At 46.5% G+C, this 20430-nt stretch overlaps 1 protein-coding gene across 1 annotated transcript; it reads left to right on the top strand.

Annotated features, from left to right (window-relative positions):
• Window positions 1-19312: 19312 nt before the first annotated feature.
• On the top strand, window positions 19313-20177 carry LOC306816159 (olfactory receptor 14J1-like; the record flags this gene model as incomplete). Its single annotated transcript, XM_079332638.1, has 2 exons — window positions 19313-19891; window positions 20172-20177. The coding sequence occupies 2 exons, from the start codon at window positions 19313-19315 to the stop codon at window positions 20175-20177; spliced, it is 585 nt and encodes a 194-aa protein (XP_079188764.1).
• Window positions 20178-20430: the final 253 nt, after the last annotated feature.

Raw genomic sequence — 20430 nt, 5'->3', positions numbered from 1 at the left:
ATTGTTTTCAGCAAGGTCACTAAAATCCTAATTTTCCAAGATTAGTGTTTCATTCCTCACTTCTCCTTTGTCATGAGTGAATTCCTTTACTCAATGTGGGGATTTCTCTTCATCTATCCCAGATGCACAGCAGCGATCTCTTAGCACCAAGCCATTCGCCTTTGATAGCCATGCTGAGTCTGCCACTTGTCGTAATATTGTCCAATTCCAAACAAGTACAGCAAGAGACAAAATCAAACTTGTCCTGACTAAAATAAGCAGCACAGTGATTTGGTGAATTAAAGCATTAAGCAAACCAGTTGCTGTTGGTGACCATCCAAATAGCACATCCCATCAATGACGAGACACATGTTCTTTAAATCTTTTAAAGACTCCTTTTATGGTTTCCACATCATGGTGTATTGTGATCAAAGTTCTTTTCCCGGCATCTTGAATTTCTTTCAAAATTTTTTTTAATTACTGATGTTTCAGTAACTGAGTGACTAGGGTTAAATTCATTCCTATAGGCACAGGCAATATTTCTTGCACAGTAACCAGGTTTGCCTTTATGTACTGATGTGATATTACAGGTGCCTGATAGGAAAAGTCGCATCCTTTGATTTTAGCAAAATTGCAAACACATAAATTGAACTGAGTCTCATCCATGATTTGATTGTTTATTGTTATGGTGGGACATGCTGTTTAGAGACAGACACTATCTTGTCCTATATACAGAAGTGAAATTGTTTGCTTGGTTAGATGCATTTCAAAGTGGCAAATGCATTGATTCATGTCCAGACAAGTATCTTTGTTGTCTTCTAAAGTTCCCTCACATATATATTCCAATTGTTTTCTCATAGAACAGGGCTCTAGGTTAATGGTCTGCCATTTTTCTTCAATTTTTCCTGCCCACATTCTATGTTCAGAAGGATACAGTACAGTCCCTTCATGATTTAGTACTAAAGCAACTATTGGGTGTATTAAGCTCACAGATGCACTATGTATAGTTAAAACAAAAGCTGTTACTGTATTTGCCTCAGGGTCATAGGTAAAATTAACCAAAACCCACCAAGGTTGAAGCTCTCTTTCCATCTCAGAGGTATTATCCCAAAAAATTTTGCGAATTTCAGCAGGAAATATCCCTTCTTCACCTTCCCTGATAACTGCGGCATCCACTGACTGCATCCACATTTGTGCTTGAGTACATCCAAGAGCCAGAGAAATGTTTCCACTAGCTGTACCTGGGGCTTTAATTATTACCTCATGGTCTTGCTCTTCTATGATTTCCCATTTTGGTAATATTTTGGTTAGTTTCCAATGATTGCTATGAATGCTAATAAAGAAGATTGCAAAGGCTGCTGTAAATTAACTAAATCACTTCTCATCACAGTTAATTTGTTCATTGACACCTCTGAGTCCATTGTGTTTAAAACTCCCAATCCTGTTCCTAATATTCCAGTGAGGTCTCTCTTTTTCTTAAAACTAGAGGGCATAGGATTTTGAAGCCAAGTAGTCCATTCCACAAAAGGAGTTTTGAGAAATGGGGCACATTCTGGCTGAATAGTAGAAGCATTTACCTGCATTCCCATTTCTACTCACTTTAGAGACCATTTTGGGTTAGTTAGCAGTCTCTGAATTCCTGTTTTCTTAATAGCATATGGTCCAATTTTAGTAATTGTGGGAATTATGGGTTGTTCCTTTTTCTTTGAAATAACCGGAGTTTGGATTGCTACAGCCCTCTCTGACACTGGTGGGGTTGATTTGGCTTTCATTTTGTGAAGCTCTATGCAATATTGAGTAACATTAAAATCAAGATCAAACCCTTTTGCTGCACATCCTTCAATTTTAAGTCTAAATTCAGGACATGTGGTCAAACATTTGTCACAGCAAATCCAGGACCAACTTGGATGAGTTCCATGGGTGGATGGTAAGCCTCATGGAACCCATTTTGTACAAATGCATATTCACGTCCCCAAACATTCCTTCCTTCCCACATACTTGCATTTGTGACCCTTAACATTCTGCTCAAAGCCCTACAAGAGTAGGGATCATAAGCTTTCCCTTGGCATTGATAAATTCCGGTAACATTGTACTGATGTGGTGTTGCTTTGGCTCTTATTATAGTCGTGGCAATGACCACAAGGGTCACAACCATCTGCATTATGTCCATGATAGCTATAATAAGTCCATTACTCGCTGTTCTTGGTGAATTTCAGCTTCAGGTCTTCATTGTCTGGTGCAATTTCCCAAATTTTTTCAGGAGCCTTCTTCACTCAGGAGTGATGGATCCACTCCTTCTGTTCCTTGATCTTGACTGCTGTGAAGGTGGTGAGGGGTACCTGGAATGGTCCTTCCCACTGTGGTTCCAAAGTCTTCTTTGCAAAAGACTTACCATATACATAGTCCCAGGTTGTACATCATGTACTGGTCCATCTAATTCTCTGCTTTGGGCCCCAGCCACATATTTTCCAATTTCTCTAAGTTGTTTATTTAGGGCCACCATTTATTTGTGTAGAGTTTGTTCCTCTACTTGAATGGGTGTTATTCCTTCTTGGACCGCATATGGTCTCCCATACAATATTTCAAAAGGGCTTAATTTCCCTTTTGTTCTTGGTTTTGTTCTAATTTGTACTAATGCCAGTGGAAGAGCCTGGGGCCAAGGGAAATTTGCCTCTTGCCCCAGCCTAACAATTTGTGGTTTGATCATATGGTTCATTTTCTTTATTTGGCCACTGGATTGAGGGTGGTATGGAGTATGCAATTCCCAATTTATTCCCAAGTGGTGACTAATTTGCTGTACAATTTTTGAGATAAAATGTGGCCCTCTATCAGAAGATAAAGTGGCTGGGACTCCAAAACGTGGTATTATTTATTGTAACAGTGCCTTGGTCACCTCTCATGCCTCAGCTGTTCGGGTAGGGAAGGCTTCTGGCCATCCTGAAAAGGTATCTGTTAACACTAATAGGTAACAATATCCCCCTTTCCTGGGCAATTCCGTAAAATCAATTTGCCATTGCTGCCCAGGTCCATAGCCCTTCCCAGTTTGTCCAACTTTAGGCTTTGGCAAGTTTCTAGGATTACTTCAGAGGCAAAGACCACACTGACGAGTTACTTGTGTAACTGTGCTTTGTAATTTTCTAGCCAGAATTCTATCCTTTAAATAATTGCACAAGGCGTCCATTCCCCAATGTGTTTTCTCATGTTCTTTTTAAGCACTAGTGAGCACAACAAGTAAGAAGGTACTACAACTTTTCCTTCTTTGGTCAGCCCACTCTTCCTGGTTATAAGTTGCTTCTTTTTCCTTAATAAGTTTTTCATCCTTTTTGTTATATACTGGCTTACCTTCAATAGAGATCTTTCCATCTGGAATTAATGCTGCCTCGACTATTTCATTGGGTTCCTCACCTTTGGCTGCATCTTTTGCCTCTCTGTCCACCAGGATATTTCCTTCTTCCAATTCTGAGCTCACTTTTTGGTGTGCCCTGATGTGCATAATAGCTACCTTTTCAGCTAACTGAACTGCATCTAATAGTTTTAGTATTTCTTGGGCATGTTTAATATTTTATCCTTGTGAGTTCAGCAGTCCTCTTTCTTTCTAAATTGCTTTGTGTGCTTGTACCACTCCAAATGCACACCTTGAGTCTGTATAAATGTTGATTTCTTTTCCTTTTGCCAGCTCTAAGGCCCGGGTTAAGGGGATTATTTCAGCTTTTTGTGCAGAGGTGTTTGTTGGCAATGGTCCAGACTCTGTTACCTCTCTGCTTGTGGTAACTGCAGACCCAGCATGTCTTTTTCCACTGATGATACAGCTGCTCCCATCAGTGAACCAGCTCTCAGCCTCCTCGAGAGGGGTGTCCTTCAGATCCAGGTGACTGCAGTAGGTGGCTTCAATGGTCTCCAGGCAGTCGTGGATCACTGGTTCTCCCATGCTCCTGCTGAGGAAAGAAGCTGGGTTCACAATGTTAGTTACCACAATTTCAACATCATCTTGTTCTACCAGTATGGCCTGGTACTTTAGAAACCTTTGTGGGGAAAGCCAATGTCCCCCTTTTGCCTCCAGGACTGCAGACAGTGTGTGGGATACTAGCACGGTCATCTTCTGGCCTAGGGTGAATTTGTGTGCCTCTTGGATGTTCACTGCTACTGCTGCAGCAGCTCTGAGGCACCCTGGCCACCCCTTGGCTGCTGTGTCCAGCTGTTTGGAGAGGAGGCGACTGCCCCCTGGTACAGCCCCAGGTTCTGTGCTAGTACTCCCAGAGCAATCCCTTGTTTTTTGTGAGAAAACAGAAAGAATGGTTTACTCACATCTGGTAGTCCCAGGGCTGGAGCTGACATAAGAGCCTTCTTCAATTGGTTGAAGGCTCGTGTTCCTTCTGTTGTCCACTGAAGATCCCTGCTCCTTTCTGTGATTAAGGCATACAGGGGTTTAACAAACAATCCATAGTTATAAATCCACAGTCTGCAGCACCCCGTCATGCCTGGAAAGGTTCTCAGTTCTTTCACTATCCGGGGTTTTGAGGTTTGGCATATTTCTTCCTTGTGGTCTTTCCCCAAGGTCCTTTGTCCGGCACTTACTTCATAGCCCAGGTAAATCACTGTTTGTTTCACCATCTGGGCTTTCTTTTGGGATGCCCAGTACCCCTGCAGGCCCAAAAAGTTTAGGAGGCTCACTGTCCAATCCACACACGCCTCCTGGGTCTGGGTGGCTGTTAAGAGGTCATCCACGTACTGAAGCAGCTGTCCCTCTCCTGGTGGGGGTTCCCAAGACTCCAAATCCTTTGCCAGCTGTTCTCCAAACATGGTAGGGGAGTTCTTGAACCCCTGGGGCAGTACACACCATGTGAGTTCAGTGTTACTTCCAGTTTTTGGATTTTCCCATTCAAATGCAAAACTTTTCTGGCTGGCTTCATGGAGAGGGAGGAAAAAGAAAGCATCCTTCAAATCTAAAACAGTAAACCAGGTTAGTTCAGGTGTTCAAAAGTTAACAAAGTGTAGGGGTTAGCAACCACTGGGTATAAGTCTTCAGTTATCTTATTAACACCTCTTAAATCTTGTTCTAACCTGTATGGTCCATCAGGCTTTTTCAGAGGCAAAATAGGAGTATTAAAATCAGATTGTCACTTTTTTAATAGTCCTCTTTGCAAGAAGTTTTCTATGATTGGGTTAATTCCTTCTCTATCTTCCCTTTCCAAGGGATATTGTTTGACCCTTACTGATTGTTCTCCTTCTTTAAGCCAGATTTGTACTGGTAGAGCATTCTTTGCTCTCCCTGGTATATTAGAGGCCCACCCTTCAGGGAGCACCTGATCTTTTATTCTTTTTAATAATTTCTTCTTCATTTTCAAATTAACAATTCCACATATTGTTGGTCTTATATCTCCAAACTAATTTTCCCATTTTTCAATATTATTTTTTCTTCCAGCTGCTCTAGGAGATCCCTGCCTAAAAGTGCAGATGGAGCTTTAGGCATACACAAAAATCGATGAATTCCCCACTGTTTTCCCAGCTTATACTTTTATGGTTTACAAAAATATGCTTTTTTAGTAGCCAGTAGCCCTTTTACATTTTCCTGTATTATTGCTACTAGTTTCTTTATCTCTGGTTTACACCCCTCTTCTCAATTCCTGAAAACTCTCCAGGCCTCATCTAGCAAAGTCTCCAAGTTCCAACTTGCTGGGCCCCACATCTTCTGCAGCTTTCACTTGATGTCTCTTGTAGATTGCCCTAAAAACAAATTTACCAAATGTTATATTCTCTTATCAGATTCAGGATCCAGAGTGGTGTGTTGACGCCTTGCTCCTCACAACTGGTCTAGAAATTCAGAAGCAGTTTGAGAGGAATTCTGTTTAATACCATAAACATAAAATAGCATAACATAAAATAGGGTGGATACTGTTGGGTTGGCTCTTGTGACACGGGAATTGGGAGGGGACTTCCATATTAATTACTGTTCTCTCAAATGAGGATGAAGCAGGGGATGAAGCAGAGGTAAAACCTGAAGTTGATGGCAATGTCAAATCTGCTTCCCCTACCACCCTCCCCTTTCCTTGTCTTTTAGGGGGTGGTCTGAGAAATTCCTCTGTCTCCTCTTCCTGAGTTTCCATACAATATACCTTGGCAGGATGTGTACACCTTTGATTTATTGAGCATGTGCTGCAACACCTCTTGAGTTTTTTTCTTATTAGCTCTATTATTTTTTTCAAGAACCAACACTAAAGGGCAGAGGGTGGTCTAATTCCACAAGCCCTTTGCCACTCATGGTGATTCCTAATGGTGAAAAACATGTCAGCATAAGGAGCTTCAGGCCATTTCTGCTCACACCTAAGGAAAAGCATCAGCTGTACCAAAGTGTTACAGTCCACCGTCCCTGATGGGGGCCACTTCACCCCCTCCTCAAGTTTATAAAGTGGCCACCTCTGTGTGCACAACTTAATTAGCTCTCTATTAGTTTCTATATCCTTATGATTCACCAGCTCTTTCCAATATGCCACAACACATCCCAAAGCACTACCTTTAGCAACCTCTTTGCTTTCACTTTCCCCCATATTGAAAATTCTTTTTCTCTCAATGCCTTTTAACCTTATCCCAGCTCTGGAGCTTCACCTAGCAGTAACTTGGTATGAAGACCTTCCACTCATACACCTGTCTGATCCACAGTTCTCGACAAACTACACAAAGAAACACAACTCAGGGGTTACAGTCACAGACCTCTCTCGGACAGGGAAGATCCTTTGTCCTGGGATCCCCCTCCCTGAACCTTCTATTCCTGGCATATAATTTTATCAGCAAAGGAAAAGGGAAGGGATAAAAGCAATCAACAAAATAAAGAGTTAACAGTGAAAACCAATGAACCAAATCACTTAAAATAACTCAAAGAGACACACATATTACAACCAAACACTCTTAAACAATTCACTTACAAAACTTTAACAGTGAAAACCAATAAACCAAACAACTTAAAATAACTGTAAGGGGCAGACATATTGCAACCAAACACTTTTAAGCAGTTCACTCACAAAGCAACAAATTTATTATTTCCCCCTTTAGTTACTAATCCTAGGTATCAAACCTGTCTCATTATACCTAGGGTTAAAATTCCCAATGCTCTGCCAAAAATCTATCAAACTTTGGCCAGAACACTATTTCTCTGTGGTGGGGGAAGAAAGCAGCTCTGGGCTCTCGTCGCTGCCTCACCCCTCTGCACTTAGAAACTAACCTTGCTTAGTCAAAACAACATCTTTCATACTAAATTTGTAAAGCTTCACAAACCACTAACTATATTTTTTTACAAATCCACAATTCTTCTGCATACACACAGTTAAAATACACACACAGAACCTAGTTCACACAATTCAAGCATAATGCCAGTGCTCCAAATTCCTCTGCCCTCCTGGGCATAGATATCCTTTCTACTACTCAGGTGTAAACCACAATTTTTTTCACAACTTACAAATGCAAAACTTTTGCCAACACACTCCCAAAAGCACACAAACCAAAACACATATGACGCATCACTGACTCACAATTCAAACACAGAAAGTTCACAACAACAAGATGCACACTCAAACACACACATACATTTGGCACACACAAACTGTGATCAAGCCCACAAAAGGAGTCCTCACACACTGCCACCCACAAGCTTGGTGACCCAGACTGGAAATTCCCACCACGCCGCCTTTAAACCACAAATCAAACTGAAGCCACCACTGCTCCAGTACCACAGCAACACTGGCAATGCTGTTATTGCCACTGCCCGAGCTCTGCTGACACACTGCCACATGGGCTCTGCTCCCGGGGCCACGACCGGCCCGCCGCTATCCCCCACTACGGGCAAGAGCTCCTGGAGCTGTTACCAGCCCACCTGGAGCACAAACCAAATTCCACAGAAACTTACAAACAAATGCACTTAGGCTTTTTCACTGTGTGCTTGATGTCTCGCAGCGTCTTACCAGTTTGCTTCTCTTACAGGTACTTATCTATAATTTTTAAACATACCTTTTTGTCTGTATCTCTGGCAGATCTAGTTCTGCTCTCCGGGGTGCCAGTGAGGAAAAGGAGCCCTCTTCCTAGGAAGATCCCAGGTGGGCGCCCTACAGGGCTCCCAAACCCCGCTGGCCCCTTGGCCAGAGAGAGAAAACAGGGTCCCACCAGAGTCGCCAACTGAATTATCAAAATATGAGTATTGGTCTAATACCAATACTCAACTGTGACGGACAAAAGACTCTTTAACAATTTAAAGGTAGAAAGTGCATGTTTATTCAGTGCTGGGCAGCAGCCTGAGGTAATCCTCTAATACGCACTGCAAAATTACAGGTGATTACAAAGTCTATGTATTAGCAAAAGATTCAAACAAATACATATTCATAATAACAGCCTCTCCCATTCCTCGCTTCCTATGATAATTAGCTTGAATAGCTATTAAGCATGTGTGATTGACTTCTTAAATTAACTCTGGGGTCATTTTTTGTGGGAAGGGGTCTTAAAAGGAGGAAGTAAGGCGAGTCTTCCTCACCCTAAACTCTTGACCTTTTCTACCACTGACAATACAAATGATTTCTGGGGATAGTCCAGTTTTCCAAAGAATGGGTTTCTGGTTGCATTGTCTATGTTGCTTTGGATCTGCTCGCTAGTTTCATTTTTTCCCATTATAAGCACAGCTGAGCAAACATGAAATGACAGACAATCAATTATTTAAGTTTCAGATAACTACTCCCTTCTAACTTTTAAAGGTTTTCAGCAAGGTAACTAAAATCCTAATTTTCTAAGATTAGTGTTTCAGTTCCATGAGGCCTTGATTTGTCACAGTGGACTTTTGGTTTCTTGGGGCTCTGTACTCTCAACAATGGTCTCTGTAGTCCTAATGTGTCACAGTGGACCCTTGGTTCCACGAGGTTCCTCAGTGTCAAAATGGAATTCTTGGTTCCATGTGGCCCCAAAGTTTCCCCATGGTCTCCTTAGCTCTGACAAGGCCATGCAGTGTCACAATGGCTCATAGGTTTCATGAGGCCCCACAGTGTTCCAGTGGACCCTTGGTTCCATGAGCTTCCCAGTGTCCAGTGTCACAATGGTGTTCTTGCATCCGCAGTGTCACAATGGTTCCCTGGCTTCACGTGGCTCTACTGTGTCACAATGAACTCTTGGTTCCATGGGTCCCCACCGTATCACAGTAGTCTACTTCTTCCTATGGCAACCAGCAGCAAACCCTCCTAGCAGGGCCAAATGCCTATGAAAATGGAGGAAGGAAGGCACATTTCCAGTGATGGCTTTTGTCTTCCAAAAAGACAAAAAAGACAGGTCACAGTGATGTGGGATGGGGCCCTGCTCTTCCTGGAGATGGCTGAACACCAGGCTGCCCATGGAAGGGGGAAGAGACAACAACCTCTGCCCATGAAACCATAACAGCAGAGAAGTCAGGCCAAAGGCTGGGCTTAAAAGACTGTCACCAGCACAGGAAACGTCAATCTGAGAGGAAAGATGTGTGCTAATGTCTTTACAAATCATTTGATGGGTGAAGGGATGAATGCTAAGGTCCTAGAAATTTGTCATAACTTTTCTACTGAGTTTTGGCAGCAGATGTTTTATGGGGCCCAGACAGCTTGGCTCCTGAAACAGACAAGGGTCTGCACAAGGCTTAACTTCTGAACTTTGTGGGAAATGCCAGGTTTGAGAGGGAATATGGGGCAGGCAGGTTGGGAAGGTTGTACCTTCCCTGTACCTCAGCCAGTGGGGAAAGGAAGAAGGCAACATGCAGCTGGGACTTCAGGATAAAAGGAGGCTGAGCCCTCTGAAACCTCGAGAGAGAAAACCCTACAGACATGTGCCCTGGTGAAATCTCTTCCTTTATTCAAATAAGGTTGAAGAACTGCTCTGTCCCCTTTTTGGACATAAACCTTGGGTTTGTGAATTTTCCGGACAGGGACAACATGAATCTCATGGGACGAAATGTCCACAGCTTCACAGCAAAGCCTCACAGAGCCCTGGAGACCATTGTGTCGCAATGGGAACACATGGAACAAAGGCTGCACTATGACACTGCAGGGCCTCATGGAATCCAAGAGAGGATTGTGATACAATGGAACCTCATGGAACCAAGGTTCAAGTATGACAAAGCTGGGTCTGATGGAACCAAGAAGACCACTGTGATGCAATGGAATCACTAAGAACGAAGGATCAATTGTCAACATAGCAGGAGACCCAAGCTTGGTAGCAAGACAAAGGAATTTCCTTCCCAGGGCAGGGCTGTGGTGCAACACATCACCCAGAAGAAGTCTGGAGCAGTCCAAGGAAATGAAATTTAAATGATCCCTCTCATTGCACAGGATCTCTGTGGCTTCTCCTCCCTGTTGGATTCCTGAGCTGTGGAGCCACTCAAAACGGCCTCCTCCATGAGGTTCTACTGTAGAAATGGCCAACTTGACCTCCATTGACAGCTTGCTGGCCCAGCCATGGTGGCACAGCCCCTGTGCAGCCCAGCCCAGGACAGGAGCATTGCGGGTGGGAACGGCCCCTGTGCTGTGGTGCCACAGCAGCCCTGGGGCTCTGTGCCACATGGTCTCACTGATGGACAGTCTCTGCCAGCTCCTGCACAGCCCGTGGCACCTGTGGGCTGCACTGACAGCCCTGCCCCGGGCTCTGCCGGGCTCTGGGCCAGCAGAGAGGCCGGGCAGGGCTGGCCATGGCCGGGAACAGGCCCTGAGCCCCGCAGGAGGATGGAGCTGGGCCACAGCCAAACTCATTCCAGGGCAAACCTGGGCTCAGCAGCCAGGGCTGGCAATGGCTGGGGACAGAGGCTGGCGGTGACAAATGTCCTGGGCCCCCTCCCTGCTCTGTGCATGCCACCAAGGGCACAGAGCAGCCTCCTCTCTGGGCCACTTGCCTGTTTCCAGTGCCTTCCACAGGAGCTGGCCCTGCCCCACAAGGGCTGGGCTGAGTCCTGCCCCTGCATGCTCAGCCAGGCTGAGATGGACACTGTTGCTTTCTCTGGCAGGCTCTCTCAGGCCAGGCCAGCCCCCTGCAAGCTGTGCCAGCTGCCCTGAGCTCTGTGCAGCACCAAGGGCCTCTCCCAGCACAGCCCAGCTGGCTCTGGCCCCACAGCTCTGCTCAGGGCAGGGGGCTCTGGGCAGTGGCCCCACAGCCTCAGCCCCTGGCCAGGGCACAGCAGCAGCTGCAGCTCAGACAAGACTCAACACCAGCCATGGGCAAGGTGCTTGGCCAAGGCAAAAGGAGGCTCCCTGTGTACCCTGCTCCCCTCTCCCTGAGCTCCTGAGAACTCTGCAGCCCCTGCTGCCATCCCATCTGCCCAGGCCAACACAACAGCCCCGGCCTTGGCTGCTCCAGAGCTGCTCCTGCTCCAGGCCCAGGGCCCATCCCAGAGCTGGGGCAGCCACAAAGCTGTGCTCATTTCTGTTTACTCCTGCTCTGATGAGGATGGATCCTCAGCCATCTGGAGATTGCTGATTACTTTTATTATTCCAGATGCTGTTTTCTTCTTGAGCTCCTCAATTCAGTAATTCAGTGAGAAAAGCCCACAAAATTTTGTTCAAAACGCCCAAACAAGAAAAGCCCCTGAGAATAATTTAACTTTTCTTTTCTTATGTGGTTAATTAGACAGATTTCAGAAAGTATATTTAAAGTAAATATACTGTATTGAAAACCATGCAGAGAAAACTGCTTTTTCTTGTTTTCTTTTAATTTTATATATGGATATCATCAATATCCAATTGACATTGACTCCCAGCCCCTTCTAATGCAGTCTCAGTAGGTATGAAAAACATGATCCTTCAAAACTGACAATCAATAACTATTTGTCCCCACTGCTCCCCACCGTTTCCCTCATTCAGCCCCCGGGACTTTTATGGATCAGGAATGGTGTGGCCAACAAATGCGGGCAGTGATTCTTCCCCTGTTCTCGGCAATACTTGGGCAGCTCATCAAGTGTTGTGTCCAGTACTGTGTCCCCCAATTTAGGATGGACCTGGAGGGGCTGGAACATATCCAGAGAAGGGCAACAAGGCTGGTGAGGGGTCTGGAACACAAGTCCTGTGAGGAGAGGCTGAAGGAGCTGGGGTTGTTTATTCTGGAGAAGAGAAGGCTCAGGGGAGACTTCATCACTCTCTACAACTCCATGACAGGAGGGTGCAGCCAGGGAGTGACGGGGTCTCCTCCCAGGGAACAGAAACAGGAAAAGGGGTCTTAGACTTAGGCTTCACCAGAGAAGGTTTAAGCTGGATATTTGGAAATATTCTTCACAAAAATGGTGATTGGCCATTGGAATGGTCTGCCCAGGAAATGGATGAGTCACCATCCCTGGAAGTGTTTCAGCATAGACTGGATGTGGCAATGAGTGCCATGGTCTGGGTGCAAAGTGGGTGTTGGGTCACAGGTTGTACTCGATGCTCTAAAAGGTCTTTTGAAGCCTGGGTGATTCTGTGATGATTGTGACACTGCAGGGCCCTGGGGAAGCAAGGGACCATTGTGACACTGCAGGGCCTCATGGAACTGAGAGGACCATGGTGACACTGTGTACGACATGGCACCACAGAGCCAAGGGGCCATTGTGACATTGTGGGGCTACATGGAAGCAAGGAGTCCATTGTGACACTCTGGGTCCTCGTGGAACCACAGAGGCCACTGTGACACTGCAATGCCTGGTGGAACCATGCAGAGCATTGTGACAGAGCAGGACCTTGTGTAATGATAGTCCATTGTGACACTGCAGGGCCCCATGGAACCAAGGGGCCAGTGTTGCTCCTCAGGGACTCATGAAATTGTTGCCTTTAGGAGCTGGAACGGAGATCAGAGAGAGTTAGGAGAAATAAAATGGATATTTATTGATAGGCCTTCAAAGGCCACACCCTGGCAGTTCCATTGCCACAGTGTGGCCCCTGCCGTGCTTGATTGGCTCTAAGATGGAAGTAGAAGAGAGCTTGGTCACATGATTACACATTTTTATAGACTTCAGTCCATTTACGTACAAGAGTCAAACATCCAATTAATAGTTTCAAATCGTACGGTATGATCCTCCTCTTCTCCTGGCTGGCCCACCCTCCTCTTCTCACGTTGTTTATACTTAGGACATGGAGTCTCAAGAAACTGTCCTTGAGCCCATAGCTGGAATCAGACTATTTCGCCTTTATCACCCTAAAGCACAACAGAAAGCATACCCAAGCAGAACAGAAAACTCAGAACTTAAGGCATCAACATAAAGGAAACATCTTAGATGCCGTCGTGCCTCTTTGGAACAAGAGGCCATTGTTACACTGTGGGGCCAAGGATCCAAGGCACTTTGTGACACCAAGGGGTCCCATGGAACCAAAAGGACGTTGTGACACTGGGAGGCTTCATAGAATCATGCATGCCATTGTGATACTCCAGGACCTCATGGAACTGTGGTGACACCAAGTATACTGTGAGTGTCGATCTGCTGGAGGGTAGGAGGGTCTGCAGAAGGACCTGGACAGGCTGAATCCGAGGCCCAAATCCAACAACGTGAGATCTAACAAGACCAAGTTTTGGGTCCTTCTCTTTGGCTGCAACAACCCTTGCAGTACTACAGGCTGGGGACGACCACCAGAGGGACCAACAAGGAGAAGTGTGCAGTTGCAAGGAAACATGGAGCTAATTTCAATACGAGGCAGGGACAGGAGAGACTAGGAAAGAATATTTATTAGTTGTATTGAGTAATCCCAATTTGTAGAGAATAAAAAGACTGGCACAGGTTGCTCAAGTTGTGTACGCTTTTGTAAGAGCTATCCCCATGCACCACAGTGCTGAGTAAAATACATACCTATAACTTATTTTGTGGGTTATAGATTTTTTTTTTTGCATTGATTTCAGTGACCTGCTGCCCTCCTGAGGTTTTGGGTACCCTCTTTGCTCCCTCCAGAGCTGGAGCTGGTGCAGAACACCATCCTCACAGACTTTGCAGACCAAAGCACCTGGGTGTACCTGCGCTGCACCTTGTCCTGAGGTAACTTGGGGCTCCCTCCTACCCCTGGGGCCCTCACCTGGAGTTTTGGGGGGCCCACCGACAGCCCCCCCACTGTTGAGGGTCATCTGTGTCCCCATGGAATGGGAAGATGCAACAGCAGCCATCATATTCTCTAATCCCATCAGGTGAGTCAGGACACTTGGGGTGTCCCGTCTTTGAGACATATCAGGGTACCCCTGAAAATCACCTGAGTGCTCTCAAAAGTCACCTGGATACACATGTGTCCCCCCAAAATCACCTGGGTACTTTCAAAAATCATCTGGATACACTTGGATACCACTTGGACATCTGGATCTTGAAACCTCTGGGGCTCCCAAAAACTGGTGTCCCAAAAATGCTCATTGTTTTGAAAAGGTAGACCTCGTTTCCCTAAAATTCCTATTGACTTTAATGGATAGACCTGGTGGCCCTAAATTCATATTGATTTCACAGGGGGCCTGTTTATCCTCATCTCTCCTAATACCGCCCAGTGGTCCCACTTTTGCACCAGTGCTCCCAGTAACCCCAGTGCCCCCCCTTAGATGCTCCTGGTGCTCCCAGTTTAACCAGTAGCCATTTCTGATCAGACTCTATTAATGGGTAAATCTGGTGTCCTTCAATGCCCAAATGATTTCAGTGGGGTAGACCTGGTGCTCCCCAACCCCCATTGACTTCAGTGGGTTGATCCGATGTCCCAAAATTTTTGGTGCTAAAAATGCCAGTTTTGGACTTGGAATTCCCAGTTTTTTGGGCTGAAAATGGAGATTTACCTGAAGGCACAGCTCCGGCACAGACCCCAGATGGGGGTCAGGGATTTGACATTGGCTTCCAGGAATTCATCCAGGACTTCAACACCGTGATCCTGGAGCGGAAATTCCAGGAATTCAGCACAAGATTTCCCCTAAATTTTTCCAATTTCCCCCATTTTAGCACCAAATTTCTGCAAAATCTGATTGACTTTAATGAGGTAGACTTGGTTTCCCTATATGCCCTTTGCTTTCAATAGGTAGACCTGATTTCCAAAAAATCCCAGCAGTGAGATTAATGTTACAAGACTTGAGGCAACTGAGAAATGTTTAAAAGATGGCTTATTGCTTTATTGCATCAGTCTCATAGAAGGGTGAGACATTAAAGGCATTATATCCAACGTCATAATATCAGAAACTTTCTAATTCTTAGTTACAATTCCTTATGTTAGTTTTTTTAGCCAATCAAATACTGCTATGAAGTTTGCTAGTGTCTTTTTACACCAATCCTTAATTCTTTTGCTTCTCATGGCTTTGCTGAAATAGGTAGCTTTGCCACCAATCATATAACACTTCACAAACCTACATTGATACATCTTAAACTTCTAACTGACCTTATAACAGGTTGTAGTGCTAAACTTAAAAATCTTTTACTATCTTGCTTAACATACTGCTTTGCTTACATAATACATATTTATGTTTGCTTAAAACATATTTTTACTTAAACTACGAACTTATATTTTTGTTTGATGACTGTTTTACTTTAATGCTCTAAATCTCTAAGCCTTCTCCAAGGTCTTAGGTTAAACACTGTATCCATCTCTATCTCTGAGCCTGTATGCACAAGGCCCTGAGAGCTCACCATGCCTGCATCTATCACATTGTGCTACACTAACGGACCCTTGGTTCCATGGGGATTCACAATGGCGAAAGGGTCTCCTTGGTTCCACAAGATCCTGCAGAGCCCCTTGATTCAACAAGGCCTCAAAGAGTCATCATAGCCTCCAGGATTCCATGAGACCCCACAGTGTCACAATGGCCCCTTGGTTCTATTGAGCCCCACAGTGTCACTGTGGATTCCTTGGTTTCATAAGGCCCTGAAATGCCACAATGACCTATTTGTTTCATAAAGCCTCAAAGTCTATAAATGGCCTCCATGGTTTCATGAGGCCCTGTTCTACCACAATGGACCCTCAGCTCCATGAAGCCTCATAGTGTCAAAATGGTCTCCTTGGTTCTGCAACGTCAGAATGCCCCCTTGGTCGCCTGGATGTCACAAGTGTCGCTCTTGTGCCCTTGGTTCCATGGGGCCCTGCAGTGCCACAATGGACTTTTGGTTCCGTGATTCCCCACAGTCTAACAATGGCCCCTTGGTCACAATGCACTTCTGCTTCCATGAGCTTTCCTACTCTCAGCAACAGTTCTGCAATGTCACCATGGACCCTTTGTTCCACAAGGTTCTGTAGTATAACATGGTCACCTTGGTTCTGTGAGGTTCTGCAGTGCCATAATGCACCCCTGGTTTCAGGAGGTTTTATAGTGTCACCATGGCCTCCTTGGATCTGCAATAGAACAATGGACCACTGGCTCCATGTGGCCTCACAGTGTCACAATGATCCCTTGGTTCCATGAGGCCTTTCTCTGTCACAAGGTATTTTTGGTTTCATGAGGTTTCTCAGTGCCACTGTAGTCTCCTTGGATCTGCAGTGTCATAAAGGACCATAGGTTCCACATGGCCCCTCTCTGTCAAAATGGATTTTGGTTCCATGAGCTCCCATATTGTCAAAGAGCCATTTGTTCCTTGAAGTTCCATAGTGGAACAGTTGACTCCTTGATTCTGTGAGGCCCCCTGTCATCAAATCCCCAGTTATTAGAATAAAATTCCTTAACATTAATTGGTGCTTAAGAAGGCATCATTTTTTTTCAGGCCTCAGGTCCAATGTGGGATACTCCTAACCTTAAGTGGACATGTAATTTTACAACTGTGTTGCTTGTATTCAGTTGCTACATTTGTATTACAATTTAAGTATTTCCATAAAAGCCTCCCCTAACTCTCAGGTTCAGTCCTCCTTTTTTCTATCACTGCTCCCTTGAGCCAGATGTCTTCTGCTCTTCCTTCCCTGCTGGGAAAGCAGCCCCTGAATGCTTTGATCCTGTGTTGAATGTTCAGAGTAAAATGTTTGCAGAAAAACTTGAATTAAACATTTTGGTATCAAGGCCAAGGCTTTGTGTGGCCAGGCAGAGGCAGGCAGGAGGCAGAGCTGTCAGCAAAGGAAGGGCCAGCGAGGTGGGGCAGCCGGGGGATGATGACAGCCTGCAGGGACAGAGGTGCAGGGCATGGACACCATAGGACAGCCTGGGCTGCAGAGGGCACAGGGATGGGCAGCAGCTGAAAGGCCCTGCCAGAGCCAACTGCTGCAGCACTTGGGCCATGGCTGCTGGCCCTGGGCCTGAGGCCAGCAGGGGACAAGTGAGCCTTGCTGTGCTGGGGCCTCATTGCCTCCCTGTCCCTGCTCAGCAGCCTGGCAGGGGCCGCCCCATGGTCCTGCCCTGGGCATTGCACATCCCCAGAACCCAGTGGCCTGGGAAGACCCCTGAGCAATGCAGGAGGGACAGGATGTGCCTTGCCAGGGGCTGGGGCTCAGCCCTTGGCCCTTTGAATTCATGAAAATCATCCAGGATTTCTCAGCATCAGAGTCACTTTCCCTTGTTTGTCCCCACCTGTGATCACTGCTCCAGTGTTCTGCTCTAACTGGAAGCTGGGGACATTTTCTCAGATGTGTCCCTTAGTGGGACCGATTAAAACTTCAAGAATCTTTCAAGTTTCAATTTAACTTTCAGTTCTTGAGAAGTTTTGAATAGTCTCTCAGGGAGTGAGTCTGATGCAAACAGCACCGAAGCCCTGAGGGGGTCATTAAAGTCCTTTTACTGTATCTTTGCTGCTGAACTGGGCTGGGCTCCTGGCATAGAGGGTGATCCTAGCAACCATGAAGAGCTTCAAAAAGACATCTCTACTGATAAGCATCTCCTCTTCCAGCCCAGCAGGGCTCAACGCACCACCTGCAGGCACTGAGGGGACAGGAGCCAGGCACAGACAGGCTAAAGGCAATCAGGACTGGGAAGACATTGAGCTGAGACTTCACTTGGGGAAACATCTTCACAGCCCTGGACATGGTGAGTGTGTGGGTGCAGGGCAATGTCCCCTGTGCTCCTGGAGGGATCTCCTGGAGCCAGCACAGCCCACAGCCTGGGGGATGTGTCAGGAGGACTCTCCCAGTTTCTCTGAGGCACAGGAGGAGGAGGATGTGCTGCAGAGCAGGGCTGCCCTGGGCACCGTCAGAGGGACAGGGCAGGATGGCTCCTGCTGCCAGGGATGGCTGCAGGGGCTGAAGCTGGGGCTGCAGCCAGGGCTGCCCAGGGCTGTCCTGCAGAGCAGCTCCTGCAGCCCTCAGGGCTCTTGGCCAAGCCCAGGGCATGTGCCACCTGCCAGGGACAGCTCTGAGCCTGTCTGACAGCTCCCCATGGACTGTGGGGAGAAGTTGGAGGTGGAAGGAGTCACCCCCATCAGGGCAGATTCCTCCTGCTGTGCAGATGGTGCTGCATGGCAAGGGCTGCTCTCAGTTTTCTCCTCAAGGCAAGGGAAAGGGACTGTCAGGTGTGTGTGTGTCACTGAGACTCCTGCACTGTCCCACTAGGGATCAGGAGATCTGCCTCACATCTCCCTCACAAAGTGCCTCCTCACCCTCCTCTGCCTACAGCAGCAGCAGCAGCACCTTGGCTTGCATCATCTCAGTTTCTGTGAGCTGCCCTTCAGGCCCTGCTGGCAGGGAGATGTCCCTGGGCAGTGCCCTGTGCTGGGAGGGGTGTGCAGGGCAGAGCTGAGCCCCCAGGGCTGGGCTGGGCTCTGGCAGCACTAGCAGAGACAAGACTTGGATAGAGAAGCTCCCAGAGGGTACGATTCCAGGTAGCAGAAAGCCAGATCAAACCTGGATACCCTCCATCTTCAGGTGCCTAGGGAAAGAGAGAAGGGTTCAGAGAAATTGACTTTGAAACCAGACATTTCAAAGAGTCCTCTTTATTTCTGCAGAAAATTTTAAGTGCAGTCACCCTGAAAGAGAGAGAGGTGTAATCACCAAGTGCCAGCTGTGGGGGCCCCCAGGTGTGACTGCTCTGGGAGCGGGAGTCCTTTTTTCTCTCTGGGATTCCCAATGTTCAGGCTGAGAGCAATGCTGAAAGAGGATTTCTGTCCCTTCAAGGAAGGGGGCAATACATTAACAGCAAAACCCACAGATTAAAAATTTAAAAAATACGAAGTGACATTTCTCCAAAGAAAGAGAAATATTTTTGAGTAAATTACTGAGGTAAAAAGCATAGGATTGACTCATGGAAACCTGTCTCAGCGTATCAATGTCTCCTTTCAACAGTCCACAATGTCCAGAGTGAAGCAATGTCCAACAGCAGCTCCATCAGCCACTTCCTCCTGCTGTCATTGGCAGACACGATGCAGCTGCAGCTCCTGCACTTCTGCCTCTTCCTGGGCATCTTCCTGGCTGCCCTCCTGGCCAATGGCCTCATCATCAGCACCGTAGCCTGCGGCCACCACTTGCACACCCCCATGTTCTTCTTCCTGCTCAACCTGGCCCTCACTGACCTGGGCTGCATCTGCACCACTGTGCCCAAAGCCATGCACAATTCCCTCTGGGGCACCAGGACCATCTCCTATGCTGGATGTGCTGCTCAGGTGTTCTTCTTTCTTTTCTTCTTTTCAGCAGAGTTTTCCCTCCTGACCATCATGTGCTACGACCGCTACGTGTCCATCTGCAAACCCCTGCACTACGGGACCCTGCTGGGCAGCAGAGCTTGTGCCCACATGGCAGCAGCTGCCTGGGCCAGTGGCTTTCTCAATGCTCTGTTACACACGGCCAATACATTTTCCCTTCCCCTGTGCCATGGCAATGCCCTTGGCCAGTTCTTCTGTGAACTGCCACACATCCTCAACCTCACCTGCTCAAATTCCTACCTCAGGGAACTTGGGTTTCTTGCTGTTAGTGTCTCCTTAGTATTTGGTTGTTTTGTGTTCATTGTTTTCTCCTATGTTCAGATCTTCAGGACTGTGCTGAGGATCCCCTCTGAGCAGGGATGGCACAAGGCCTTTTCCACCTGCTTCCCTCACCTGGCCGTGCTTTCTCTGTTTGTCAGCACTGGCATATCTGCCAACCTGAAGCCCCTCTCCATCTCCTCCCCATCCCTGGATCTGTCACTCTCAGTTCTGTACTCAGTGGTGCCACCAACCCTGAACCCCCTCATCTACAGCCTGAGGAACCAGGAGCTCAAGGATGGCTTGAGGAAAATCATCATGAATTATTCTCAGAAAAAATAAACTCTCATTCTCCTGTATCACTATTATAATATTACTCATTAATGCCCACTCTATATCCTGTGGTGTTTGTTTTTGTTTTTTTTTTCTGGCACAGGTATGACACATTTTAGAGTTTTTTCACAAGAAAATCTTTATCTTTACTATTTTTAATTCAGTATTTGCATTTGTAGTGGGAACCATAGACTATATAATCCTGGACTTGTACTACATATGTGCTTACACAAAAGAAATAACTTGGTATTGCTGTGTTTGCCTGTCATCTTTCCTCCTTGGCTTCTCGACAATGTTAGTGCCTCTGTGCAGAGCTGGGGTGAAAAGGGAACCCCAGTGTTCCTCACTGCCAGGCACACCCA

The sequence above is a fragment of the Erithacus rubecula genome (genome assembly GCF_903797595.1).
Source record: "Erithacus rubecula genome assembly, contig: scaffold_395_arrow_ctg1, whole genome shotgun sequence".
Lineage (NCBI taxonomy): Eukaryota > Metazoa > Chordata > Aves > Passeriformes > Muscicapidae > Erithacus > Erithacus rubecula.
Note: the sequence above shows the minus strand (reverse complement) of the source record. Positions and strands in the feature narration are given on the sequence as shown.